This window comes from Vombatus ursinus, unplaced genomic scaffold (genome assembly GCF_900497805.2).
Source record: "Vombatus ursinus unplaced genomic scaffold, bare-nosed wombat genome assembly UNPS02014816.1, whole genome shotgun sequence".
Taxonomy (NCBI): domain Eukaryota; kingdom Metazoa; phylum Chordata; class Mammalia; order Diprotodontia; family Vombatidae; genus Vombatus; species Vombatus ursinus.
In genome coordinates this window covers 4,514,879-4,542,832 of record NW_020954594.1, presented here as the reverse complement: position 1 = coordinate 4,542,832, position 27,954 = coordinate 4,514,879, and the positions used below count along the sequence as shown (strand labels likewise).

Here is a 27,954-nt window from a genome sequence, read left to right as displayed (position 1 = left end):
ACCTGGGGTTGACCCTTAGGTAATAACTTTTTCTATTATGTCAAAGCAGTTAGTGAAGACCATCTACTTAAGCATGCAGAGATGTTCACCAGTGGGCACCTGATGTGATAAAATCATAGATCTTCTAACTATAGTATATAGTCTTTTAACCATAATAATTATGAGACTTAAGTTTGCTGGCAAAACCTATACGTTTATGGTGCTAAAGCTTTGATAAAGTAATAGTGTTCTGTTAAAAAGTTAATTATGGTAAGTGTCAGTGATTATTATTAGCTTAAAAGTTCAGAAGGTCAGAATGGTGCTGTACAAATGACAAATGCTTCCTTCTTATCAGTAGGAGAGGTGTTGTGGTTAAGGGAAGAGATATCTGGCCTAAAAGCCAGGAAAACCTGACCTAAAGTCTAGCCTCCCTAGGCTCAGATCATGTATGTGGGACTGTGGTCAAGTCACTTAATCCCTTGTGCAGTTCTCTAAGATTACAAGTTGCAGAAAAGGTATCAACTTTACTTGGCAGAGTTAGTTTCCTCACCTAAGAGTTGCCCACAACAGTGAAGTCACAGGTCCAGTTTTTCTCTCTCCCTAATTGTCAGTACTCTAGTATCTTATATTTTTTGTTGTTCAGTCATTTTTTTCAGTTGTGTCTGACTCTTGGTGACCACATTTGGGGTTTTCTTGGAAATGGTTTGCCATTTCCTTCTCTAACTCATTTGAAGATGAGGAAACTGAGGCAAATAGGATTAAATGACTTCCCAGTGTCACACAGCTAGGAAGTGTCTGAGGCCAGATTTGGGCTCAGGAAGATGAGTCTTCTGACTTTGGACCTAGTGCCATTGTGCCCCCTAGCTGCCTTACCTAACCTGATTATTATATAAGGTATTTCTTTCATATGCATGATTCCATTTGATCCTTAGAGCAACTCTTTCAGGGTTGGCAGGGGAGGTATTATAATTTCCATCTTTAGATTATAGATTATAGTATAATGATTATTTATTATTTTAAAGTTTAATAAATGTTTTCTATACATTATCCAATTTAATACAACATCAGGAAACTGGGTCTCAGAAAGGTGAAGTCCTTTACCTAATGTCACAGCCAATAAGTGGTAGATTATGATTAAAGTACTCCTTGCAGCATCCTAGCTTGCAGATGGGGAGACTGAGGCTCAGAAAGGTTAAATGACTTCCCCACAGTCACCTAGATCATGTGAGACAGAGGGAACAGTCAGCTCAGGTCTTCTGACGTTTGACCTGTGACATCAAATAAGTATTTACCTGAGCCAGTGTGAATAAACAGCTGAAACACTTCCTTAGAGTTAAGCTGTTGAGAACAGAGATTGTAATACCACATCCTCTCTAAACTGAATTATGTATTCTGTAACTCCATCCTTCCTGAGCTGTGGCTTCTGCCAGTTAGAGACCTTGCTTGACATCATAAGACCTTTTCTTGACTGGAATCACTCCTTCTTTTCTGTGCAGAGTTGTTCTACACTGAACGAGCTCATGTCCGCACACTGAAAGTTCTAGATCAGGTGTTCTACCAGCGAGTGTCCCGAGAGGGGATTTTGTCGTCATCAGAACTGAGAAGAATCTTCTCCAACCTGGAAGAGATTCTTCAGCTTCACAGTAAGAGAGACTAACACTGAGCTTGATCACTGCAGCCCCGGGGCACAGGGTGTGAAACGTAGGAAAATGATGCCTGAAAAAAAACAAGAGCAGATCTATAAAGAGAAAACTTCTGATTTGAACCGTGTGTCCTTTTGGTTAAATTCCTATCTGTTAACATTGAAGTTTCTAGGAAGAATATTTTACTGTGGACTTTATACCTAACATTATATTCCTTAAGTGCTTATTAATGACTAGGTTTGTAACTTAATATGCAGATTCTGTTTTAAAAGAGGAGAAGCTACTCTGAAAATCCAAGGTGAAATAAATCTAATGTTAATATGTTTCCAAAATTCTGTTTTCAGTCCTCTTATCTGTTCTCCTACACTGTATCCTTTAGTGATCCATCTTATCATAGTGGCTTCAACTAATAACCTCTATGCAAATCACTCCCAAATTTATATCTTTCTCTTGAATCTTATATTTCAGCCTGTAAACAAGATGCTTCCACTTGTATATCCGTCTTATACCAGAAACCAACATATGTATATAAAGCTAAACTTAGTTTATTTCCCCAACATTTGTTTCTGTTATCTTTGTTAGTGGTACCACCATCCAACTATGTTCAAAAGCTTGGTTTTGGTGTGACTTCGGCTTTTCACCCTTCTCAGCCAGCTAGTTAGTTGTCACGTTCTTTCAGTTCACTTTCTTCACCCTGTTCCCCCTATTACCACCCTAGTACAGACCCTTATCATTATCTACTCACGTGCTCCCGGGTGTATCATCTCTTTTCATTCCGTCCTTTCTACTGCTGCCATACTAATCTTACTTATTTGCAAACCTGATCACATCTTCTGCTCAAAATGCTTCATAACTTCTCCATTTCCTATTTACAAAGTTAAATTTTAACTTTAACAGAAGAAAGTTAAAACTTCTTAGCCTGGCCCTCCAAAACCTGGCAACTCTCTACTTTTCTATCATTACCTTTTGCTACTCCCCTTTATATGTACTACATTGTAGCTAAAGTGCACTACTAACCATTTAGTTTGTCCATGCTATGTAGACCCATTTTTCATGCTGTTGCCTCTACATGAAATAATGCTGTTTCTCTCCCCACATTCCCCCAATCTATGAAATCCTAACCATCCTTTAAGACCCAGCTCAGAAGACTATCTCATGAAAACTTCCCCAATCTCCCTCCTCTCCAACTCAGTAATGATCTTTCCCCCTTCAGACCTCACAAAGCACTTGGTTTGTACCTCTCTTACCTACTTGCTGTATAGATTATAATTTTGTGTGTGTGTATTTCATTAACATTCTTCTGCTTCCCCCAAATGTACACTATATTGTGTGCTCTATGAGGGAAAATATCTTTTCTTATTTAATTGTTGTCTCTTCTAGAATGTAGCTGAGAACTTATTAGACCTTTAATAAATATTTGTTGAAATTTAAACTTATGATTAAGTTGAGAATTATTTTTTTTCCTCTTGCTTTTTTTAAGTTGGGTTGAATGAACAAATGAAAGCTGTTCGAAAGAGGAATGAGACTTCTGTAATTGATGAGATTGGAGAAGATTTATTGATCTGGGTAAAGATTTTTACTTTGAATATTTCTAGAACCAGTTGATTTGTAATCAGAATGGAAGTTAAGTAAATATAACCTTTCCTAAAATATGCAAACTGCCACACTTTATAAACCTGAACTCTGTTGGTTGTGTCACATTGAGTGCTCAAACTGAGAGCTCTTTTTCATTTATTTAAAGAGATAAGTTATTTATCTTCTAATAGTGTAAAATGGAAGAGGTTGGCTAAAATTGTATAACAGCTGCATGACTCTAATTCCTACATTCCATCAAAACCTGTATATATATCTAGAGTATTTATGTTGATATATTCGCACTATCCCAGCAATTGAAAAATGAAGATAATTTCACCCTATTTAAAATGTAGGGAAGGCAGTAGCAATATCAGTCAACTAACAAGCATTTATTAAGCATCTCCTGTTTTTCAAGCTCTGTGCTAGGTGCCAGGAATAAAATGAGGGTGGGTAAGGATGGAGGTTGGGAAAATAGGCATTTATATTACATATGCTATGTGCCAGGCACTGTGCTAAGCATTTTACAAATATTATCCCTTTTGATCCTCACAACAACCCTATGAAATAGTTGCTATTATTATCCCTGTTTTATAGTGAGGAGACTGAGGCAGATAGAGTTTAAATGAGCTCAAGGCTATGCAGCTAGTAAGTGTCTGAGACCAAATTTGAACTCAGTTTTCCTGACTTCAGGCCCAGTTCTCTATCCACAGCACCACCAGCTACCCCAATGAGACAAAAAGATAATGGCCTCTTCCCTCAAACAACTTGTATTTTAACAAGGGAGACAAAATGCACATATATAGGTATATGCAAAACATATGTAAAGCTAATACAAGGTAACCTTAGAGAGCAAGGCAGCAGTGGGAGACAAGAAGATGAGGATCAAGAAAGGCGTCATGCAGAAGGTAGTACTTGAGTGGAGTCTAAAAGGAAAGTTTGGAAGAGGGAAGGATTTAGGGGAAAGACAGTGGGGCAGCTGAGTGGCATAGTGGATAGAGAACTGGGCCTGAAGTCAGGAAAACCTGAGTTCAAATTTGGCCTCAGACACATAACACTTACTAGCTGTGTGACTCTGGGCAAGGCACTTAACCCCCATTGCTTCGCCAAAAAAAAGGAAAAAAAGAAAGATAGTGAGATTAGGGGAGAGAAGGCAGCAGAATTTGTTTATCTGGGAGTCATCTTCATCAAGATAATAATTAGTCCATGCAAACTGATGAGGTTACCAAGAGAGAGTCTAGAGGGAAGAAAGAAGAACAGAATTTTGGGGGAGATGCAGTGTTAGGGGACCTGATGTGGATGAATACCCAGCGAAGGACACCTGAAATTTTACAAAGAAGATTAGTTAACAATGGTGTTAATACCTAGGAAAATTAAAATTTTGTCACCTTACATTCATGCTTCATCTTCTTTTTCAGAACAGCAGTGCACTTGGTGTCCCATGCTAATGAAGAAGTAGCTTTTCTGTGCATTTTAGTTATGTGTCATTGACAGAAAGGGGGCTGTCAAGCAAGATCTTGGACAGGTCACTTAAACCACTCTCGACTTGGGTCTCCTTACCTTTAAGGTGATAGGGTTAAATGGAGGTGATCATTGAAGTCCCTTTCAACTCTAATAATCTATGAATTTCTGTAAATAAATATTTCTTGATTAACAAATTGATCTTCTAACATCAAGACCTTAGATGATGAGAAAAGATATGATTATATTAGTGGAATGGAAAGGATATTATTTTTAATGGGTGAAAGTTTCTCTCCTCTCCCTATGTAAATAAGTAGCTAATCTACATCTATTATCACTTGAAAATACTTCCATTGAAAAGGTACTTTAGTTATTCATCATCTTGCCATGTGTTGTGTTGTCTATTATCCCTTTCTCTATTGTTTTTTTTACATTCTTGGCACAGTTCAGTGGAGCAGGAGAGGAGAAGTTGAAACATGCAGCTGCCACCTTTTGTAGTAACCAGCCTTTTGCCCTGGAAATGATCAAGTCTCGTCAGAAAAAGGACTCTCGATTCCAGACTTTTGTGCAGGTGAATTGAGTTGCTGAGTCAGCAGTAAGAGCTAGTGCCAGTCCTGGCTCTTAACAAAGCTATGATAAACTAGGAGTATAATTAAGATTAAATCACTTAATAGAATTGTGTCTGGCATTGGTCTTAACATCAAGATTATTTCCAGCCCTAGATTATCTCCATTAAGTCATTTCTGGAGGGTAGACTATTAACATTGTGAAGTGGTTGATAATACTTTGATAAAAAGAGTATTTAATATCACGATGAAGACACCTGCCACAGATGTTCAGCAGTGCTATTGGTGTATGATCAGGAGATAGTTTGCCTCTGTTAGGATACTAGGGTGAAAGTAGTAGAACAAAAGTCTGACTCAAGAAAACACAATTACAGGCACATGCTTTGAGAAAGAGAATAATATAGATGCATTGTGTGCTGTGCCCATTTCAATGAAAAAATACCACATTAGTTCACTAATTTATCATAGGGAATGTCAAGCATCGTAAAATAATAGTTTGATTTTGGAAAATGGCATATAATTTAAAATTTTTTAATATGAAATTGATAGTGTCTCTAGAAAGCAGTGACTTCAATTTATTACAAATGATAACAGGTATCTGGAATGTGGGAAGGAAGCAATTGGTTTAATAGTTTAGTGATCATATTCTTCCTGTATTTGATTAAAGACATAATAGGTTTGTGAAGTGTTAATGATAAATCTTGGCATTTATTGCCTTTATTACTGGAAATGTGGGTACACACACACACACATACACATATATACATATATATTATGAATAGGTAGATTGTACATGTTCAGGTAATTACACCTTTAATATAAATGACAATTTCAGTTTAATTTTATACTCTTCAATTTTAGGATGCTGAGAGTAATCCACTGTGCCGTCGACTGCAGCTAAAGGATATTATTCCTACCCAAATGCAGAGGCTCACTAAATATCCCCTTCTGCTGGATAATATTGCTAAGTACACAGGTATAGTATTCCCACTTAAATGGAAAAAGTCATAAAATACTACCTCCTATTAATCTAACATAGATAAGGGGGGGTGCCCTTATCTGCAGACTTATTTTCCTTCTGTTTTCCCTTACCAAACCTCATACCAAGTCCTCTAATCCTTTGACCCCTCAGTTCTCTCCCAGGCCATCTCCCCTCCACTAACTACTTTCTCTTCTTTTCTCTCTGCTTTGTCTTATCAAAACCTACTTTTCATCCATTCCCTGATCTCTAATTCTTTGACCCCTCAGTTCTCTCCCTGGCCATTTGAAGTGCATATCTCACAATGTCACCCTCCACCCCTCACCCCACCCCTAACTCAGTCAACTCCGGAGATTCCCTATCACCTTAAGGATCAAAATACAAGAGGCTCTGTTGGTATTCAAAGTCCTTCATAAACTAGCCCCCTCCTATCTTTTCAGTCTTTTTACACCTTATTCCCCAACACATACTCTTTGATCCAGTGACACTGGCCTCCTGGCTGTTGCTCACACAAGGCACTCCATTTGTTGGCTCTGGATATTTACTCTGGCTATCCTCCATGCCTAGAATTCTCTTCCTCAGCTCTGCCTCCCGGCTTCCCTGGCTTCCTTCAAATACCAGCTAAAAGCCCATCTTTTACATCCATGGTATCAAACTCAAATAGAAACAGTCCCTGTGGGTTGCATATTGACTTGGAAAACCACAAATTAATATTATCTATGATGTATTATATTTTTATTTATTTTGTTAAGCATTTTCCAATTACATTTTATTTTGGTTCTGGAAGTTTTGCAGGTATTTGGGAGTGCTATGAGTCTGACACCTCTGTTCTTCAGGAAACCTTTCATAACCCCTCTTAATTCTAGTGCCTTCTCTTTCTTAATTATTTCCTGTTTACCATGTATATAGCTTGTTTGTACTTAATTTACTTGCTTGCTTTTCCCCACCATTAGACTGTAAGCTCTTTGAGGGCAGGGACTATTTTTTGCCTCTTTTGTATCCCCAGTCCTAAGCGTAGTGCTTGGCGTATAGAAGGCACTTAATAAGTATTTATTGACTGACTGTCTGACCAAATGATATGGCAGGATTCAAGATATTACTTAATTTACTTTGTAGCCTCTTTAAAATGGCATGTGCTGGTATTGTGTAGTACGTGCTATACCAGGGTCAGAGGAAATTTTGTCTTTTGTATAAATTTGTATAAATTATGTTGGAGAAGAGGGAGGTCCTGAGGAGACAGTTGATAAGATCATCATTTCCTAAACTATACATCAGACCGGTAATATGTTTGAATTATCTACTGAGGACCCTCCTGGGCAATTTCAAATACCTCAAGGGCAGAGGTTGGAATCTTAGAGTAGAGAAAGCTAGGGATTGGAAAGGAAAGACAGAGAAAATTGCTGAAAAAAAAGTTTTTTATAGCTTTTTGAGTCTGTTTTTAAGAAGTAACAGTCTTTTGTTAGTAAATGTTTAATGAATTGGTGGAAATTTGCCAAGCCCTGGTAATTGTGAAACATTGGACTAAATGTTCTTTTTAAGAGTACTTCTAGGTTCAGTTGCCTATGTATGGCTCTTTGATTCTGTTCAGTCCTTACAGAGATGCATAAAGTACTTACTGTATTAGTGTAGTACTGACTTGCCTTTAGTGAAAAGTGAAACAAAGTCTGTTTTCTTCAGTCCTCCTTTAGGGTCATGTGCTTGTAGCTTTTTAAATAATTTAGCGCAACTAAGCTTTTGCTCATCTAATGTTATATCTCAAAATTTGAATATACAAATCAGGAAATTGAAAATTATAGTTCTTCCTAGAAACAATAGCTTACTCCTTATTGTACAAGTAGGATTTTGTCTTACTAAAAATTCCATTGAATTTTATGTGACTGGATTATAGTTGTCTGGGGAATTATAACTTTGATAATTGATTTTAGCATCCCTTAAATTCTCAGCAAGAGTGTAACATTCATATACCTTTCATTGAATTTCTTTTTAATGATGTGAATTTTGTAGACCACTTTTTACTCTGTTTAAACTTGATTTCACATTCAATGAAATACTTTTTATGGAATTATTTGGATTCATAGCACTCTTCAAACAATTACATCTTAAAATAAATATGATTCTTTACATATAGAGCTCTATACCCTGACTCTTTATTGTTTAAAATAGTGCTGTTAGCAGAAGTATTTTGTTGTACTGTTTTTATAGCTTTACTGCCAAGCAAAATGTTTTCAAACCTGTTTAGTGACTTGTCATTGAGCAAGACTGTCATGACATTTTTGAACTTATAAATAAATTATTTTTCAACTAGATAGGAAAAAAAATATTGGAGCATTGATTTAATGTATTGGAATCAAATTCCATTTTTCATCTCCTCATCAAATTACTACCGTTTTGCTTTTTTCTATGTTGCCCAATTTCAGAACGGCCAAAGGAAAGAGAAAAGGTGAAAAAAGCAGCAGATCACTGTCGTCAAATCCTAAATTATGTGAATCAAGCTGTCAAGGAGGCAGAGAACAAACAGGTAAAGAGCAAAAAACACCTAACTATAAAGACAGCAAGGGGAGGAAAAGGTGGGACTGGTAAAAGAGAAACAGATATACCTGAAATACCAGCTGTTTTAGTTACAGGAAAAGACTTTATTTCTGTAACTGGTATATCAAGGTCATTGTGCCTTGGTACAGCAACAGGTCACAATACTATTTGAGCATCACTTCACCAGAGCAATAACCCTGGCTTCATGTTATCTCATTTCCAGCGCTTAGAAGATTACCAGCGTCGCCTTGATACATCTAACTTGAAGCTGTCAGAGTATCCAAATGTTGAAGAACTCAGGGTGAGAGAGGTCTAATGGTCTTAATAGTTTTCATAGAGTTCAGTTTAACAGAAGAGTGATAGGTAACCAAACTTTGTTAGAGTTTATGATCACGTAAAGAAGACATGACATATTGTGCACGTTTGTATTTTTGATGTTCCTTTAAACCTCTGTACCATATTGCAATGGTAGCTCATTTAGAGAAATGTTTGTATGGTACTCTCTACTCTTTTGCCCATCAGGGTGGAAGAAACTTCCAAAAGCTCAGAAATCCTAATTATACTTGAATTTCTAAAAAAAATTTGTTCTGTAGTTTGTGCAGAAGTGCTGTTTACTGAATGGATTTCCCAGATTATTGGGTTGAACAAGATATTTTAATAGTCTTTCCTTAAAGTTCTAAAGCACAGAAAAGCTCAACTTCTATAATTGTGACAGTAAACAATGGTAAAACCTATACTAAATACTGTACTTCTGGTAGTATTATTTCTTCATGACTACTTTTGAGTATCCCTAAAGATATAATTTTATTAAAAATGCTACCCTTACTATGTAGCCAGTTTAGGTAGATCTCTTGAATAGATATTTAAAACAGACTTCATTGTGTGGTATAACTTTTCACAGATAAGCATGTTTTAATATGTTTACTCTCTTTTTATTGTCCTAACACTCTTCTTTTGTGGCTAAATGAATGACAGAAAGAGAATTTTTATGTTAATAATTGGTAATATTTGAAGCTTCTTGGTCATCTAGGCTTTTAAGACTGAATATGAGCAATGATCCTTATGGGCCCAAGTATATATATTCAAGATCTGGTGACTGGGTGAAGTAGTTAGCTCATGATAATAATAAGATTGAGGAAACAGGTCTTGCAATTGCTTTTCTGAGGTATCTCTGTTCCTTTGTATCATTTTATTTTAATTACTCTGTCTCTGTATTTTATCCCTTGTTCAGATAATTTAGGAAGAATAATGCCTGCTCTGTATGAATAGTTTGAATTTAAATAACAAATATACTTATTGCATTGATGATGGTAATGATGAAGGTAAAAGTTTTGGCAAAGTTATCTCACTCAGGGAGTCACTTGTGTTTGCTTTTTTCATTTTGACAGAATTTGGATTTAACAAAGAGGAAGATGATTCACGAAGGACCATTGGTATGGAAGGTGAATAGAGATAAGACTATTGGTAGGTTGGATGTCTTTTTACAGTTGTTTTTTCCTTTTTTTCCCACTAGGGAGAAAGGGAATGTAGAAGTGGAATTGAGAGGAAGGTGAAATTCCCTTGAGGAGAAGAGGCTTGTTTTTCATGCTTTCAAGTAATGTCAAATTGCAGTGCTACCATGAACAACTTGTAAATGTGAAGATCTGTTTTTTTCTCTCTCTCTTTTTTTTAAGGCAGTTGGGGTTAAGTGACTTGCTCAGGGTCACACAGCTATTAAGTGTCAAGTGTTTGGTCTGAGGCCGGGTTTGAACTCAGGTCTTCCTGACTTCAAGGCTGGTGCTCTATCTACTGCACTGCCTAGCTGCCCCTGAAGATCTGTTTTTTAAGGGTTGTTTTTTCGCTTATTTGTTTTGGTTAGTTTTGAAATGTGTCATATAGTGCTTACTATGTGCCAGGCACTATGTGCTAAGCACAAAACTAATAGCTAACATTTATATAACATTTAATATGAATATCATCCTGGAGATAGCAATTGGCTTTGTCATGATCTGATTATATCTCTACCCAAGTACTATTTTAAAAAAAGTAATTGTAAGCATTTCATTTGTAAGCAACGGAAGTTTAACATAGGTAGTTAAAAGTTCTGGACACAGAGTCAGGAGGATTTGAATTTGAATCCTGCCTCTAACACTTAATGACTGACTGTGGGCAAGTCATTTAATCTTTATCCATGTTTCAAGTGGGGATAATGAAACCTGTACTGCTGACTTTACTGGGTTGTTTTGAGGCTTAAGTGAAATAATATATTAGAATGTGAGTCCCCCATTAGATTGTGAGCTCCTTGTGATTCCTCTTTTTGTGTCCCTAGTGCTTAGCATAGTGCCTGGTGTGTCATAGGTACTTATGAAATATGTATTGATTGAGATGCTTTGCAATTCTTAAAGTGATATGTGAATTTGGGCTACTATAAGGAAGCAAACTGATTATTGGGTGTCATATGTCATCATACTGCTTTTTTCCCCTCATAAAGTTGGGTATGAATGTGTGGTACCTTCTCTTTTGTAGATCTATACACATTGTTGCTGGAGGACATCCTTGTATTGTTACAAAAGCAGGATGATAGACTGGTGTTGAGGTGTCATAGTAAAATTCTAGCATCTACAGCAGATAGCAAACACACATTCAGCCCTGTGATCAAATTGAATACTGTGTTGGTTCGACAAGTTGCGACAGGCAAGTACTAAACTACAACTTATGGTTCATTATAAAGTTACTTTAGAAATAGCACGTTGTCTAGTTAGGAAAAGGGACCTCAAATTCTGCCCTTGGGTAAACCTGGAGAAACTTCACGAGCTTTGTTTCCTGTTTGTAAAGTGAAGCAATAATACATATACATATACATATACATATACATATACATATACATATCTGTCGTAAGAGACTTGAGATACCTAGATTCTCTGAGCTTTCCTACCATGTGCCATTATGTACATGAAGAGTAGTAAGCTTTTTTTGTCTTAGGTAAAATAAATGAACATTTAAGAATTTAGAATAGTTGAAGTTGGAAAGTCACATCTATAATGTAAAATGAATACAATGCTTGATTCAATAATATCAGTACTCAACATCCCCTTGGGGGTCACAAATATTTCTGTTTGATCCATGATGGAATAACTTTTTATTCACTCTCTTCCAGATAACAAAGCATTATTCGTCATCTCTATGTCAGATAATGGAGCCCAAATTTATGAATTGGTGGCACAGACAGTTTCTGAAAAGGCAGTGTAAGTGAGAGTCTCAACTATATTTTTCAACCTAATATTTTCTGTTAGATTCAAAGCACAATATTTCACAAACTTGATTAGTTTAATGGTTAGAAGTAGTTGGACTACAAAAACACTGACTGTAAACTGAATAGCTTCCCCACTCCAATCTTTGAGGAAGTTTATCCTCTTCTGGGGCAGGGATTGTTTTGTTTTATTGTCCTTGTATTCTCAGCACCCACCACAAGCTTACTAAGTTACTTTAATAAATGTTTGTTGAATTAAATTTAATCTCTTCATAAATTTTCTTTTCATAACATTGTCTCAAGTTTCTAGTGGATCCTTTAAATAGATTACTGTATTACTGTTAGTTTTTTTGTTGAGATATGACTTTGGCATCTGCACTTTGCTACATAAGAAATTTCTTCTTTGCAAATTTGAAAGTTACTTTCTTTTTCCAAGTTGTGTTGGATGTGGCTTTTCTCATCTTCTTATTTTTTCTCTTCTTCCCCTCCCTCCTCCCCTGGGCCACTCCCCCACTCCCATCCCTACTCAACAACTTCTTGGAACTTCCTGCAGCTGGCAGGACTTGATTGGCAGGATGGCCCTCTCCGTAAAGGAACAGTCCACAAAGCCCATTCCACTACCAGAGTCAACCCCCTGCGAGTGAGTCTTTGCTTTGATTTTTGATTACCATGATTTTGTATTGTGTACATTTTGGTGCAGCGATATTAGGTACTTGATGGTTATGAAAAATGGCCTTTATCTTTCTGTAGAGGGGAGCGTGATGAAGAAGAAGCTTCAAAGCTGAAGGAGGAGTCACGTGGTGTTTCTACCTCTAGTCTTCAAAGTCCAGGTGAGCTTATTCCTGTTAGCTCAAGAGAAATGTGATCAATATACCTTATTAAATTTTTAAGGAATCTTTGAAGAACTCTGTAGTTCATAGATTTAGGCTACGGATCTAACATGGCAGGATTGTCAGGATAGCCCATGCACTTGAAATTCCATTTGAATTCTTTAGGTTGAGAATTATAAACTTTGCTAGGGATGGCTTTCTTTGCTTCTTGCTAAGTTTCTGTTTAAGATACTGAAACATAAGTTATATAGAATTTCTTTTATCATTTGGGGAGCATGTGAGGGCATTACTTTGGTATTTGGGGCCCTACTGTTTATAAACATCATGCCTTTTATTCCCTATTGAGCAGAAAAACACATGGGAACAGATACTCCTTTAATGTCAAAACCTCAGTCCCCTTCATCAGTTACCTCTGGGAAATCAGAGATCAATGATCTACTGGCTGAAAGACAGTTTGAAAAGGAACAAACAGAAGAGACCTCTAAAGAGTCTGGAATGGACTATCAGAGTACTATACCAGAGCCACATTTCCCTGTCTCTGAAGAGCGGTGGGCATTGGATGCACTGAGGAACTGTAAGTGATTCAGTCAATCAGTCACATACTTTGTGTAAGGCATTGTACCATGAGGATAAGAGAGAATCCCTGCTCTCAGAGATTTTAACAGTCTAACTGAAATAACAAGGCAGCATAGTGTAATTGAAAGTGCTAGATTCAGAGTTAGATCTTGGATCTGCTCTTACTGCCTAGATGACTTTAGGCTACTTAGCTCCTCTGGGCCTCACTTTCTTCATCTGCAAAATCAAGGTGTTGGACTAGGTGATCTCTAAAGTCCCTTCTAATGCTAAATCCTTTAGTCTTATGTTTGTTATGACTTAAAAGCAAAACTTGACAGTAAGCAACAGTATGTTTCAAGTATATAATAAATGATGGAGACATTAACAACTGAAAAGTTTAGAGATTGCCATGGGCTGAGGTGACAAGGGATGTTATCATTGAGTAGTTAGAATTTGTTCAGTGGCTTGAAAAATGGATAGGCATGAAGGCAGAAAAGCATGAGTCTTGATTGGGAGATAATGGAGTAGACTAGTCTGACTAAAGTAGAGGATTCATGCAAATGAGTACAGTTGATAAAATTAGAAGAATTAGATTGAGGCCAGATCATGCAAGGCCTATAGATAGAGAGGAGCAACAAAAGGTGTTTGGGCAGAGAAATGATATTATGACAGTGGCATTTTAGGAAGATTAAGTTGATGGCAATATGCAAGATGGATTTGAGCAAGTAAAGATCAGAACAGCAGGTCATAGTAAGTAAGATATTGCCTTGCGATGTAAGGTTAGAAGAGCTCAAACTTGGATGGTAGCAGTGATGGAAATGAAGATTTTAGCAGTACTCTAAGGGAAGAATCCACAGAATTTGGTGACTAGATGGAGGTAAGGTAGAGGGGAGGAAGGGAGGAGTCAAAGATGACATCAATGTTTTACCTTTGAATGATAGAAAGAATGATAGTGATATTAATAGCATCAACAAAGGGAAGAGGGAAGCTTGAGTTGTATCTTATATATGTTGAGCTTCAGATTGTGGCAATATATCCATGTGAAAATGTCTGTCTACCAAGAATTTGGAGATGTGGGACTGCAGTATGTGGAAGAAAATAGGTCTGGAGATTTAAACTTGGGAATCATCCATGTAGAAGTAACAGTTAAAGCTCTTGGGGTGACTGGAAGCTCTGAAGGAGAATTTCAAGAGTAGAAGAACAGGGGACTGAGAGTAGATCTTGGAGATGGTGAGAATTAGTCCCTGGGAGGGACACAGAAGATTAACTCAAAACTCAGGAGCCTTGTATAATCTATTAAATCTATTTTGAGCCTCTCCCTGTTATCTAATTTCTGGATATTTTTACACGCTCCTGGTAACTTCCTCATTGTAAAGGTTACGGCAAGATATACTTTGCAGCTCAGAATTTACTCTTAATTTTTTTAATTTAAAATAAACTAAGGAAAATGTCCTTTGTCATTGACAGTGTAGTTTTACCAGAACTCATCAAAACTTATCCTTTGGCTGCATTTTTCAAATATATAAGGAACTCGGCCAAATTTATAAAAATATGAACCATTCCCTAATTGATAAATGGTCAAAGGATATAAACAGGCAATTTTCAGGAGAAGAAATCAAAGCTATCAATAGTTATATGAGAAAATGCTCTAAATCACTTAGGAGAAATGAAATTGAAACAATTCTGGGGTACCATCTCACACCTATCAGATTAGCTAACATGTCAGAAAAGGAAAATGACACATTCTGAGGGGATGTGGAAAAATTGGGACACTAATGCACTGGTGATGGAGCTATGAACTGGTCCAACCATTCTGGCGAACAGAAACTATGCCCCAAGGACTATAAAACTGTGCATACCCTTTGATCCAGCAATACCATTAGTAGGTCTGTCAAAGAGATTATATAAAAGGGAAAAGGACCTACCTATCAAAAACATTTATAGCAGCTCTTTTTGTGGTGGCAAAGAATTGGAAATTGAAGGGATGCCCATCAATTGGGGAATGGCTGAACAAGTTGAGGATTATGATTGTAATGGAATACTATTGTGCTATAAGAAATGATGAGCAGGATAATTTCAGAAAAACCTGGGAAAATTTGCAGTGAACTCTTGCAAAGTGAAGTGAGCAGAACAAAGAGAACATTTTGTATAGCAACAGCAATATTGTACGAGGATCAGCAGTGAATGACTCAGCTTTTCTCAGCAATAATACAGTGATCCAAGATAGTCCCAAAGGACTCCTGATGAAAAATGCTGTCCACTCCAGAGAGAGAGAATTAATGGACTCTGGGTGCAGATGGAAGCTTCTTTTTTATACTTTCTTTATTTTCCTTGTATATGTATGTGTGTGTTTTTCTTTTACAACATGTCTAACATGGAAATTTTTTTAAAAAAATGTACAGTTAAGCAAAATAAACTCTTGTATATGTCCAGAATCAGTCTTTAAAAAAAAAAACCAGAAAAATATTGTCCTTTGGTTAATTTCTACTACATGACTAAATTACTGGAACCAAAGAAAATTGTGGAGCATTTTCATTTTTCTTCTTAACACCCAAGGGAAATTCCTTAGGTTATTTTTTTAAATAGCAAAATAATAATTGAGTTTGGGTGTATTTCATGAGAAATTTTCTTTGGAGTCCTTTATTTAAAGTGTTCTTTGCACATTGCAGATTAGCATGAAGTGATGATCAGTGTTTTTCAAAAGTTCATTTCAATGTTAGAATCAAATATTTTCACTACTGGTATTAAGACAATTTTGCTTGGAGTCTTTTTAATATATTTTTACAGGTAAAAATATTCTTGCCTTGCCAAATCCAAATCTCAGATTACTCCCATATTTGCCTTGTCTGCTGCTGCTAACATACTTCTGAATGGATTTGAGGAAATCAGGCACCTAAGCAGACTATGTCCACTACAGATTTATGCTATCTAATTTCCATTGGTCTCTCACCTCAACAAGATAATTGCTTTCCTCCTCCTTAATTGATTCTCTATCCTTCTTTGCACAGAGGCTGTTCAAAACTTCTCTTCTCTGCTCAAGCCTCCCACAGCACCACTTTGTCAACCCTCTCATCTGAGAACCTTACCTCAGACTTGACTGATGGAGAACATTTGTCATGAGACCTTTTCTCTCTGCTATATCGTACAACCTTCTGATATCATGCCTCACTCTCTTCTTCTTTATTCTGTGATAATTAGGTGGCCCTTTTATCTCAGCCAAAGCTAACCCCTCTACAAGTGACCTTGATTCCATCCCCTTTGGTGTTTTCCATCAAATTCATATTGTCTGTCTGTCTGTCTGTCTGTCTCTCTGTCTCTCTGTCTCTGTCTCTGTCTCTCTCCCTCTCCCCTCCCCTTCCCCCTCCCTCATTCCCTTCCTCCTTCCCCTTCCCCCCGGCTTCCTCCTTCAATTTGTCACTCTCACCTAGTTCCTTTCCTGATACCTAGCATCTCCTTATCCTGTCAGTCTGTATCTTGCCTCCCTTTCATAACCAAACTCCTAGAAAAGCTATTTACAGATGTTGCCTCTGCGCTCTCTCTTCTCTCATGCTTTTCCACCTTTTGCAGTGTGGCTTTCAACCTCAATCCTCAACCGAAACTTCTCTCTCTAAAATTGCTGGTGATCTCTTTATTGCCAAAGCTCATAGCTTTTTCTTAATTCTTATCCTTCTTGACCTCTCTGGAGCATTTGACATTTGACCACACTTCTGGATACTCTCTACTCTCTGGATTTTCGTGACACTTCTCTCTCTCGGTTCTTCTCCTACTTATCTCCTCAGTCTCCTTTTCTGATCCATCTCAGATATCATAACTCCTAACTGTGGGTGTATCCCAAGACTGTGTCCTCTCATTCATTAGCTTCCAAGGATATAACTATCATCTTGATGCAGACGACTCCCACATCTATCCAGCCCTCATCTTTTTCCTGAGCTACAGCTATTTCTTTTCCATCTGCCTCTTGGATATTTCAAACTGGATATATTATAGGTATCTCAAACTTAGCATTGAAATTGAAATAAAATTGCACTAGTTCTCTTTCCCCCAAAAGACCATCTCCCTTCTGAATTCTCTCTTTCTACTGAAGGCAATCTAGATTCTCAGCTTCAGTATTGTCACTGACTCCTCACTCTTCCTTGCTTGATATCAATTGTTAAATCCTGTTGATCCCACCTCCTTGACATCTCTCACCTCTGTTCCCTTCTCTTTATTACCACCCTAGTTTAGGCTTTTCTCACATTTTTGCCTGGACTCTTACAGTAGCCTTCTCATTGGTCTTCAAGTTACAAGTCTTTTTCTTCTCCAGACTACCTTCCTGCCAAAATTGTTTTTACTATACTCCAAGGGATCTCTTTTGCCTCCAAGGTGAAATATAAGCTCCTCTATTTAGCTTTTAAAACCCTTTGCAACTTGGTCCATCCTCCCTTTCCGGTCTATGTTATGCATGATTCTCTTCTACACACAGATTGATCTTCTTACATTTCTCCTGTATGACATGCCAGCTTCCATCTCTGCACCTTTCATTACCTGTCTCTCATATGCTGAGAATGCACCCTGCATTTTACTTCTTCTTTGCCTTTACAACTTGTAGTTCCTTTTTTTTTTGTTTGTGCTGCATAGGTCATATAGAATACATGAATCCTTTCTTAATTCCTTAATTCTCCCCAATTTACTCTGTATCTCTTTTGGTCTCACCCAATGGAAGGTTAGCTCCTCAAAGGCAAGGAGTGTTTCATTTTCATCTTTGTATCCCTCTTACTGACTGAGGATAGTGTCTGGAGCATTGCTGATACTTAATAAATGCGTGTTGGTTGATTGGATGGTACAAGGAGAGTGTCGTAGAGCTAGCTAATCATTGTGAAAATGACTTATATGCACATACAGTGATCCACTTCTGAGGTATCCAGGTAACCTAGCGAAGTGATAAGTTTTCAGTCAAAATTTTAAAAAGTATTAAACCTGACTCTATATTGTATTGCCAACTTTCTTACAATTGTGGACTCAGATATGATGAAAGAAAAGAGATCATCAACTAAAATTTTTGTAATATGCTTACTATAGTTAATAGGAAAAATCTGATTCTAACTAAAATTATTTTCTTGAATTGTTACAGCTGTTATTAAGTCCTTAGCATTTTGAATGTTCTGATTTAACACCCTCTACTATTCAGCCAATTTATTAATTGCTTGCTGTGTGCTAGAGATTTTTCCAAGCACTGAAGATACTAAGACATAAATGGAATATTCTCATTGTTAAGGAGCTTACCTTCTATAGGAGAGAAAACATGGATACAGAGAAGTCTATGCAAAATAAATGTGATTTAATGGGGAGGGGAGTGAAGGCAGTGATGGCAGGGGCGTTGGGAAAAGACTGAGAGAAAGAAGCCTCTGAACTGAACTTTGAAGGAAACTAGCAAAGGTAAGGGAGGAGTACCCTGCATTCCAGGCAGGGAGGATTAGTCTGTCGAAAGGAACAGAAATGGAAGATGGAATGTCATGTATAGAGAACAGCAAGAAAGTCAGTTTGGCTACATCAGAATTCATGAAGGGGATTAATTAATAGGTTTGGAAAGATACAGAAGAACCAGGTTACAAAGGGCTTCAAATCACAGGAGAGTTTTCCTTTGATCTTAGAAGAAATAGGGAGTCACTTGAGCTGATTGAGCAGAGCGGCAGAATGGTAAGACCTGTGCTTAAGGAACTCCAAGAGAATTACCAAAAAATAGGACTCCTTGTATTTACATAGCCTCTATTTCTGAGTAGCTCAAAAAAATTCATGCTTTTTTTGTTTTTTAACCTAATTTTCTCAGTATACCTAGAAAGTAGAGGAAATTAAGTCACTAGTATCTAGGTAACTTGCCCAGGTCATGTAGAAAGTTCATGAAGGTGCCATAATGCAACTCAATGATATCTGCTGGCTCTAAGGCCAAACTTAAATGCACCATAGGTGCACTTGGCAGTTTATTTCAGTGTTTTAAATACCAAAGCATATACAAAATTACCTTAGCATTTGGTACTTCTGTTATTAGAAACTCTTTTGTTTATTAGATGTTAATAAGTGCTTATTGATTGATTTGCATTTAGAAATGGCTTGGCCACTCAACTGAATCCTGATAGAAACTGGTGAATGTCCTTTTTTTCTTTTTTCTTTTAGTGGGTCTGTTGAAGCAGTTGCTGGTACAGCAGCTAGGTTTGACTGAGAAGAGGACTCATGAAGACTGGCAGCATTTCCTCAGGTTTAGGACAGCCTCTCAGGGGGTACAGGTAGAAAGTCCAGGTGCAATCCAAAATGTCCTAGACCACTCTGAAAATAATAAGACCAGAGAACCTGTTGAAGGACAGATGCCCCTCCCAACCGGAACTGGCGAAATTGCTGCATATTACAGCCCAAGGACTTCAATTGAATCCCCAGTTCCACAGGATTATATGGAACTGGCATCTCAAGATAGCAGGGCAAGTAATGTTTTAGTCATGGACCACATGATCATGACCCCAGAGCCGTCTAGCACAGAGCTAGAAGGGGGTCCTGATGACAGCGGAGAGCACTTTTTTGATGCCCGTGAAGCCCATAGTGATGATAATCCTTCAGAAAGCGATGGGACAGAAAGAAAGGAAGAGGATGCTCTTCAGTTACGGATCTCAGGCAAGTTCATTATGAACCAGTTCTGATGACAATATATTGTTTCTTCATCTGGAGTAGATGATGTCCTGGTATACATGTATCAAGAAGGATGGATAAAAAGTATTGAATTATTTTCTTAACTTGTGTAGAATGTGTAGTATTTTAAAATTCTAATTGTACCTGAAATTGTTAAATAGTACTAGCCGCGGCATGGTTAAATTTGGGTATTTGGGTGTTTATAGACTTGCCCAATATCAGCTCTCTGACTTGTCAGCTGTTGAAAGTAGTGGTAACTTCTTCTCTTGCTCCATCAACAGGAAACGTTCTGATCCTTGATGGCTTTGAAACAGTGCAGGAGAGCTCTACAGAGGAAGAAGTTGGTTCAGGCCTCCCTTCTGTGGGTTGGGCTCACCAGCAGCAACCTCTCCACCATCCCCGGTCTGATGGAGGGGGCTCTTCATTCACCTCTGAATTCCTAGTCCAGCAGCGCTGGGGACCTGGGGAGGAGTCTGGCTTCAGTGCCCAGAGTCCCTCTTCCACTGCAGACTCACACAGCCAAATCATGCAGTACATTCGGAAGATAGAGGCTGACCTTGAACACTTAAAGGTATCCACTGCTGCTTTTTTAAAGCCTGTTTCAGCATCCCTAATGCTTACTTCTAAGTGGCAAGTGCTGCAGAATGGAAGCAAAGAAAGAATGAAACAGTGATGTCAGTAAACCTGGTAGAATCTGAATACGTGTGCTCGCCTTGTCCATGGAGAGGACAGGCGGCTGGGCTTCTCAGGTTGTGAAATCACAAGGATGGGAAACATTCTTCTGTGTCTGTTTTCTTGTTATGTTTCTAGGTTAAAAGTTCTGAATGTATATGATTTTCTTGGCTGATATGTGAGAAGATTTGAGTGATATGCTAAGATAGGTGATATCTATATTATTATAAATCTAGGCCAGGAAAAGCCATAACTTGCTATTGCCTATTATTTGTTTTGTAACACATTGTGGTGGCGGTACTAGCTTTTTGAGTCTTATGATGGATGAAGAAAGCTTTAGTGGCATTTAGACTGAGCCTAAAGCCTTTTCCTTTGACAGTCCCAGCATTGAAGGAGAATTTTGGCAAGTGAACAGAAGTTCACTAGGTCATCTTAGATTTTAAAGGCTAGTTTCAACAAAAGTTGAGAGACTCATTCCTAGTAGTAAAGGGGCAGAGTATGGGGTGAATAAATAGACTGCCATTTTGCTAAATCGACCTCCTTATCCCATACATTTTCTCATTGTCCTTTTTTGTATGGTTTCTACAAGCTAAGAGATTGTGCCAACTTTGACTTATGTTTTTGGAAGTTTGGTGTATTACAGGATTAATAACGGTTTGAAAACCCTTGTTTTTTGAGGAATTGGATCACATTTTAGTATATGCCACCTTGGTCTGTGGTAGAGAGAGATGTTAAAGAGCCTAGATGTATTATAGGTATGTTGTACCTGTAAGCTAGAATAAATAGCTATGGGAGGAAAGGGGGAAGGTAGGAATGTTCTAGCATTTTGACAGTCTAATCATATTTTGACTTCATTTGGATGTATTTTCTTGATTTTTATGCAGTGTTATATAGTGTTGCCCTGTAGCTGATGAAATGTCTGAAATTTCATTTGTAAGGAGACTAATTCTGATGAACCTCATGTTATACAACATAAAACAGTTAATAAGGCAGCTTAACAAAAACCTTTGTTGGGGATCTTATATGTTTGTTTTTCCTTTTTTGCACACTCAAATGGATCTGTAATTTCAGTGATTCAGGAGTACCCTCTAACAATAATGCACATGATTACTCATCCATGCCTGCCATTCCTATTTAACTTCTATCCATGTTCTATCAAAATTTTGGCACAGGGGTCAGCCCAGTGTGCTATAGGACTTTCTCTTGACTTTGTAGGGGTACCAGGAATGCTCTAGCTGTCCACCTGCCATCCCTTGTTCTTGCTATCTGATTAACCCATCTTTCTTATGTATCGCTTCTAAATTATTCATAGCATAGGGTTGTAAGAGAAATGAAAGTTGTTCTTTTTCGTAGGCAAAATTTCTAAACAAGATAATGTTCTTATTTGAAGGCATATAAGTGAAATAAGTAAATACTAAAGCAGTTTTGCACTGTTATTGCATAACACGCTTTATTTCTCCTTAGTCTTCCCTCTCCTCACCCTCAAAATCAGATGAAAATCATATGGGTTGTGTTTTACAGAAGGTGGAGGAAAGTTACCTGACTCTTTGCCAAAGGCTGGCTGGATCAGCCCTCACAGAGGAGCACTCAGGTATGTAAAATCTACATGCTCTTATGTGATCGTATGTTTTCTTCAGTTAGCAGCTCTACTGTCATTACATCTCTCCTTCTCACCTTTTTCAAGAGCCAGGGATTAGAAAAATAGTAGATTAGAAAATCATGAGTACAGTAGTGAAAGATTTACTAATTATTCTCTGTTTTCTAATGATAGAGAAAATGGGTCTCCCTTGGCTTTTGTAACATTTCTGTGTTCTTTATGTGAACAAGGAGTTTACAAAAGGGTTTCCCTATGCCTTTGCATGTGTCTTTACCCAATGTAGATGTTATGATGTGTTATTTAGCATATCTCCATAAGGTTAATTGGTTCAGCAAAGATATATCACCAAGACAATGTTTTTGTCCATTTGTAACATTTGTTGTCCATTTGTTTGTCCATTTGTAACAGGCCTCTAGCATAGGCCTGCACAACCTTCTGCCCATAGACTGCTTGTGACCCGCTGGCATGCCCAAAAGCCTTTGGCATGTGAAAAAAGTAGTTTTAGAGTTTCCTGCTACGTTGTTTGCAGGCCCCTTGAAATCCTTTGGCGTGCCGCAAGCAGCCAGCAGGCCACAGTTGTGCAGGCCTATTATAGCAAGGTTCATGACATCATGGTAGGATTTAGTTATGCCTTATTGACTTTGTTGCACAGTGACATCAGAGTACACCTGTACTTTCTGATACAGAGCCATGTGTGTGTGTGTGTAAATATTAGAGTGCATGTTATTAAAGTCCTGGGAACCATTTCCCCTGACTCACTCTGGTCTCCTCATGTCTTGCTCCTTCCCAGATAAAAGTTAAAGCCACAGCTCTTCTTGGTGGCTGAAGGTTGGATCCTGAGCCTCAGCCTTGCCCCACCACGTCCTGGCTCCACAGTGGACTAGGAGAGAGTGTGTGACGGAGGATCTTCCTGTGGACCATCTGAGTGCTAGCTATGTCCCAGTATGCTCAAAGCGGGAATCATTTGTTCCCAGCATGGCAGCTGCACTTGTCTGTCAGTGAGGGAGTGTCCATTCTCTCATCTTCTTCCCCTCACTATCGGAAATTCATCTTGATTTCAGAACAAAAACCAAATGTACAGAGCTTTGGGTGTAGGATATAAAAAAATGTATTTAGGCATTTGAAAAAAAAGAAAAAAGAATCAGATGTATTTATTTGACTTCATTCCACATTTTGAAAGCACATTTTAATTTTAATTTTGCTTTTATGGTTTTGTTTTAATTGTGTGGCAAGCGTTTTAGCCCTTTTTATTTAGTACACCCAAGGATCAGCTGCTCCTGAAATCACAGTTCAGGCCTAGGGGTTGGGGTGGTTTGGGGAGAGCATGAGGGAACTAGGGTGTTTTGGTTTCACTGGACTGAATTTTAGCACTCCCTGCTAGCCCCTAGACTGCTTCTTGAAGGGCTACTTCCCTATGGTTTTCATGTACAGAATGACTATATTTAAGAGGGGTCAGATAGAAGATGAGCTTCCTATCTGTGGGGCAGGCATCCATCTTCTGTAGCTAAGGTCACCTCCTATGTCACAAAAATTCTTAATGCACTAAATAGCCAGGCACTTGAAAATTGATTTATTCCCTTCCCTGCCCCGCACCTACTTGCCCTCCCAATTTACTCTTCTTTTCTTCTCTTCCATCAAATCATGGAATCTGAGAGGGAAAAGAGAAGCCAAGTTTTATTTTCTTGACTGTAAAATAGTCTAGATGTTGTTTAATTTTTACAGTTATACATAGGGCTTTGGCACTTGCATGAATTATCCCTACAACTTGAGCAGAAAAATAAAAGTGGAAATGCTTCAGAGAGAGGGAAATGGTAGGGCTGGGGGAGAGGGGGGCGGGGATGGGATGGAGAAAAGGGTAGAGAGGTTGGAAAGTGTATGTGTCAAACTGAATCACTACTGAGCTGAACCATGGCTTCATTAGCCACGGGTACTGCTGATTATAGGGCCAGTAAGTTTTTAGTACCTGGAGGTTTGACTCTGATTTTTGCACTGATTGTGCCAAAATGCTCTCTACTTGTATTGCAAAGAGAGTCAAGGCTGGAATGGAAAGAAATGCAGTGGAGAAGACAGAATTGCCCAAACCAGCTCTGTAAGCACTTGCTTTGGCTTTACTGCTGTAGCCCTTTCCATCTTGGGAGCAAGACTGACCTTGCAAATTGAAACCTGCAGATCAATACCAGAACATACACTGAACCCTCCAGGCTGGTTCTGGATACTGCCTGCACTAGGGTTAGTAGCAGCATTGGCAGTATCCTACAGAGGATAGCAGTTTCAGAACTGTCACTTGAAAATATCTTCAGTCACAGTCTTTGAACAGTATTCTTTGTGCATCAGGTAAAAAAAGCTTTGGAGGTTTTTTTTGTTTTGTTTTGTTTTTGCCAATTAAAAACATGTGCCAAATCTGCAAAATCCTGTTCCTATACAAAGCATTCATTTCATCACATCTTCCAGTAGTGTCTTCCACTTTCTGTGAATGGTCAGTGTGTGATTTTTACTCCCTTCTTAACTGTCACAAAGAAATCAGATTTATCTCATCATAAATGGCAGGAATTCCCAGCTGCTTGTCAAGTATCATGAAACTACAACTTAACCAGCTCATCTGACTACATCAAGTTCCCTGCCTGTGTTTTGTCACCTAAGCTATGCTTTTTGGACATGGCCACAATCACTTATTTGGGAATATGCCTGTAGACTGGAACTGCATCTCAGATTATAAACAAAATGTAATTTAAACTAGAATGGGGTAAGGAGCTTTAAAAGCAGAACCCAAGTACACACAGAATGCCAGCCTGGAGCTTTCCCTAACCTACCAGGAGGAGCCTACAGAAATGAAATGGGTACACTATATGCTGCTGGCAAGAATGCTGCGATCACTGCCAACCCAAAGCGTTATCTGTACATATGTATCCAGCCATGCACCAGCCGGTCTGCATCAAAGGAGATGCTATTAAGTGGATATTTGAGAAGTGTCCACCAAAACAGTTTAATTTGGGATAAGAGCAGTATGACACAACCATAAGTTTGCTGCAAACACCTCCAGAGTAACCACTTGACAGTACATAACTCCTTCAGGAGGTAGGAAAAGTGCAATGTTTTAAATTCTGTCCTAGTTAATTCACTAAATGGTGTTGAGCAAGTTAGTTATTCTGTCCTTCCTTCAGCTTATTACTCTGCACAATGGAGATACAAAGTCTAGCTGGGGGGAAAAAAGGCACATCAAATGTAGTTCAGGTGCTACCAAATAAGTTATTTCATATTTCCAAAGCATAATCCAGAAAAGATCCCAAAGCTTCAAGTGCCCTTTCCATCTTAGAGCTGCCAGTTAAGAGGGAGAAAGTTTCCCTTCTGTTACTTTAACATCCTGTCTGCCCTTCCAGTTGAAAGGGTTAGGGAATCGCACTCCTTAAGCAAAACTGGTCACTAGAAAACCCTTTTCTTAGGGAGAGATAAAGAGATGATGGGATCCTATTTTCTCAAAAAGACACAAGAGTAGAAAAAGAGATCTATAGAAAACCATAGAGCTGTCTTGGGGGATGCTGAACAGACTTACTAAAGTGTGTTTTGTCTTGTTGTTTTAATGGCCTCCTGGACTTTTAAGTGGTGAAATACATTTAGAACATCTCATTCCCTTTCAGAAAACAGTTAGTCAAGTTATATTGACAATCCCAAAGCACCATGATTTAAAATGGAGTTCCCTGCCCTAGAAACCATATGCTCTGTGTACTCTAAAATCAGCTTATATTCAGGACCAATTTGAGTTGACATTAACTTCCAGATTTCCCATCTGAATCTTGGCTGTTAAGAGTTAAGGATTGTAGAATTCTACATGGAATCTTTTATTTTGGACATGTTTCTTTGTTTCTCTGATAGAACTAATGCCTGTTTTTGTTCTCTGTGTGCTTTTTTAATGCTGTGTTTATAAGCTAGTACGGAAGAAAACAGGTATCACTTGAAAAATTTCTGTGTGAGAGCAGCAGCCCAATACCCTGCTGCTTCCCATTGCTTACTTCTTTTGCCTTTTGGTGATTGTAGATTCAACAGGTTGTATGTGGACTGAAAGGGCACTGATATATCAGATTTCAAACTGGAATCTATCTCCATATCCTAAAATGCAGGGTTAATTTGGACTATTGGACTCATAACCCATTGTTGAACACTAGGCAAAATTTAAGAAGACAAATTAATACAAAAATTCATTTAAGTTTTTGCTTGTGCTTCCCACCTTCAGCATTGCTACATTTTTGTAAAATGTTCTCTAATTCCCACTTCTAATACCTTCCAAAATGCACCCCCCCCCCAACTATTTTCCTTTCTCCAAAGAGTTTGTGATTTCTTTACTTCAATAACCTGTCTCCCTCCACTGGTGTTGGTGGTTTTGTTAATGAATTTGCTGAAGGGGTGTGCTTTCAAACCCCACTCCACCCCCAAATAAATAAATAAAAGGAAACAAACACCCTTTATTTCCAGGTGCAAACTGACAAGGAGGTGTACTACAAAAATGGTCACTGTAATGTGCAAACGGTTGGTTATTATTTTTAATAAATCTTTGAATCTCTTCATACTAGAACATCTTATTTTCCTTGTACACCATACAATCATGTACTCTTTTAACAGAGATTACTTTAAAAAATCTGGAAGTATTCTTTAAAGAAAACTTTATTAATAATCCTGTATTTTTACTGATCATGTTTTGAAATGTCTGAAAGACTTTATTGTTCTAATTATCCAGATGTATGTTTGTAAAATAGCTCTTTTATGAATTAGATGATAAGGTTGTATGTTTCTGGAACAAAATATTGGTCATCTAAAAAGAACTTTGTTTTCTGGGATCTGGGAAAATAGAAAATGAGCATTCAAATATCATTAAATAAGTTTAAAGGAACCATTTTTGGTTTGTTTGTGTGTTGTTAGATTATCTCTAGCTGCCTGTTCTGTAAGGGAAAGTGGTGAGCAAGGCAAGCATTGTTAATCTTGGTAGAAATGACTTTCAGAAATCTTGCTTATCGTGCCTCTTTCCTAGGGAAGATGCCCAAGGACAGCTCAGTAATGCGAAAACTTTTATGAATATTGTTCAGTCTGGGCCTCATGGGCTCCAAGGATCTGGGGAGAGTTCTTTATAGATTACGTGGAGACATTTTTACTTAAATGCTGCCTTAAACTGAAAAGTTTTAATGTCATTAGGGTAATTTCTATTACCAGGTGCAGAGGCTTCTGAAAATGCCAACCTCTCTCTGCTTCTGTGGATGCCAACAGTGGAGTCTCAGATGGCTCTGTGATGTGGTTCTTTTACTCTTCATGGAAATGAGAGGTTGCTTGTTTTGTATAAATGAGCACACTCCTGCATCTTTTGATTTTGCAATGTTGTTCTGATTTTCGGTCATCCGGCGGTAAACGTGACTACTGGTCCACATTAAAAGTTTTAACGTGAGAAGAATATGCTTAGTATTTTGTGGCACAAATTACTTACGAATATCCATAAGTACTTTAGACCTTTAACTCCTTAGTCCTTTCAGTCCTGTTACCTTTTGTATAAGTAATAAAATTCTAGTACTTTCCCTTTTGCTTCCAGTAAACAACCTTCTGAGGAGAATGAAAAAAAAATTCTTTGTCCACATTTATGAAGTGCTTTTTAACATTCTCATTTGAGTCTTGTGAGGTAGATATTAAAAGTAATATTATCCTCATTGT

General features: G+C 37.9%; 1 protein-coding gene across 2 annotated transcripts in view; it reads left to right on the top strand.

Moving 5' to 3' along the window:
* ARHGEF12 (Rho guanine nucleotide exchange factor 12) overlaps positions 1 to 27,148 on the top strand; it is a 176,939-nt gene extending 149,791 nt beyond the window's left edge. For both annotated transcript variants that reach the window (XM_027835496.1, XM_027835495.1), the window contains 16 exons: positions 1,476 to 1,622; positions 3,103 to 3,188; positions 5,101 to 5,226; positions 6,083 to 6,197; positions 8,618 to 8,718; positions 8,953 to 9,030; positions 10,118 to 10,193; positions 11,235 to 11,402; positions 11,866 to 11,953; positions 12,512 to 12,598; positions 12,709 to 12,788; positions 13,138 to 13,362; positions 19,494 to 19,982; positions 20,279 to 20,568; positions 22,191 to 22,260; positions 23,057 to 27,148. In XM_027835496.1, coding sequence (XP_027691297.1) covers positions 1,476 to 1,622; positions 3,103 to 3,188; positions 5,101 to 5,226; positions 6,083 to 6,197; positions 8,618 to 8,718; positions 8,953 to 9,030; positions 10,118 to 10,193; positions 11,235 to 11,402; positions 11,866 to 11,953; positions 12,512 to 12,598; positions 12,709 to 12,788; positions 13,138 to 13,362; positions 19,494 to 19,982; positions 20,279 to 20,568; positions 22,191 to 22,260; positions 23,057 to 23,067 — 2,237 coding nt within the window. In that variant the 3' untranslated portion in view covers positions 23,068 to 27,148. The remainder of the gene's footprint in view (positions 1 to 1,475; positions 1,623 to 3,102; positions 3,189 to 5,100; positions 5,227 to 6,082; positions 6,198 to 8,617; positions 8,719 to 8,952; positions 9,031 to 10,117; positions 10,194 to 11,234; positions 11,403 to 11,865; positions 11,954 to 12,511; positions 12,599 to 12,708; positions 12,789 to 13,137; positions 13,363 to 19,493; positions 19,983 to 20,278; positions 20,569 to 22,190; positions 22,261 to 23,056) is intronic.
* The last annotated feature ends 806 nt before the right edge of the window (positions 27,149 to 27,954 follow it).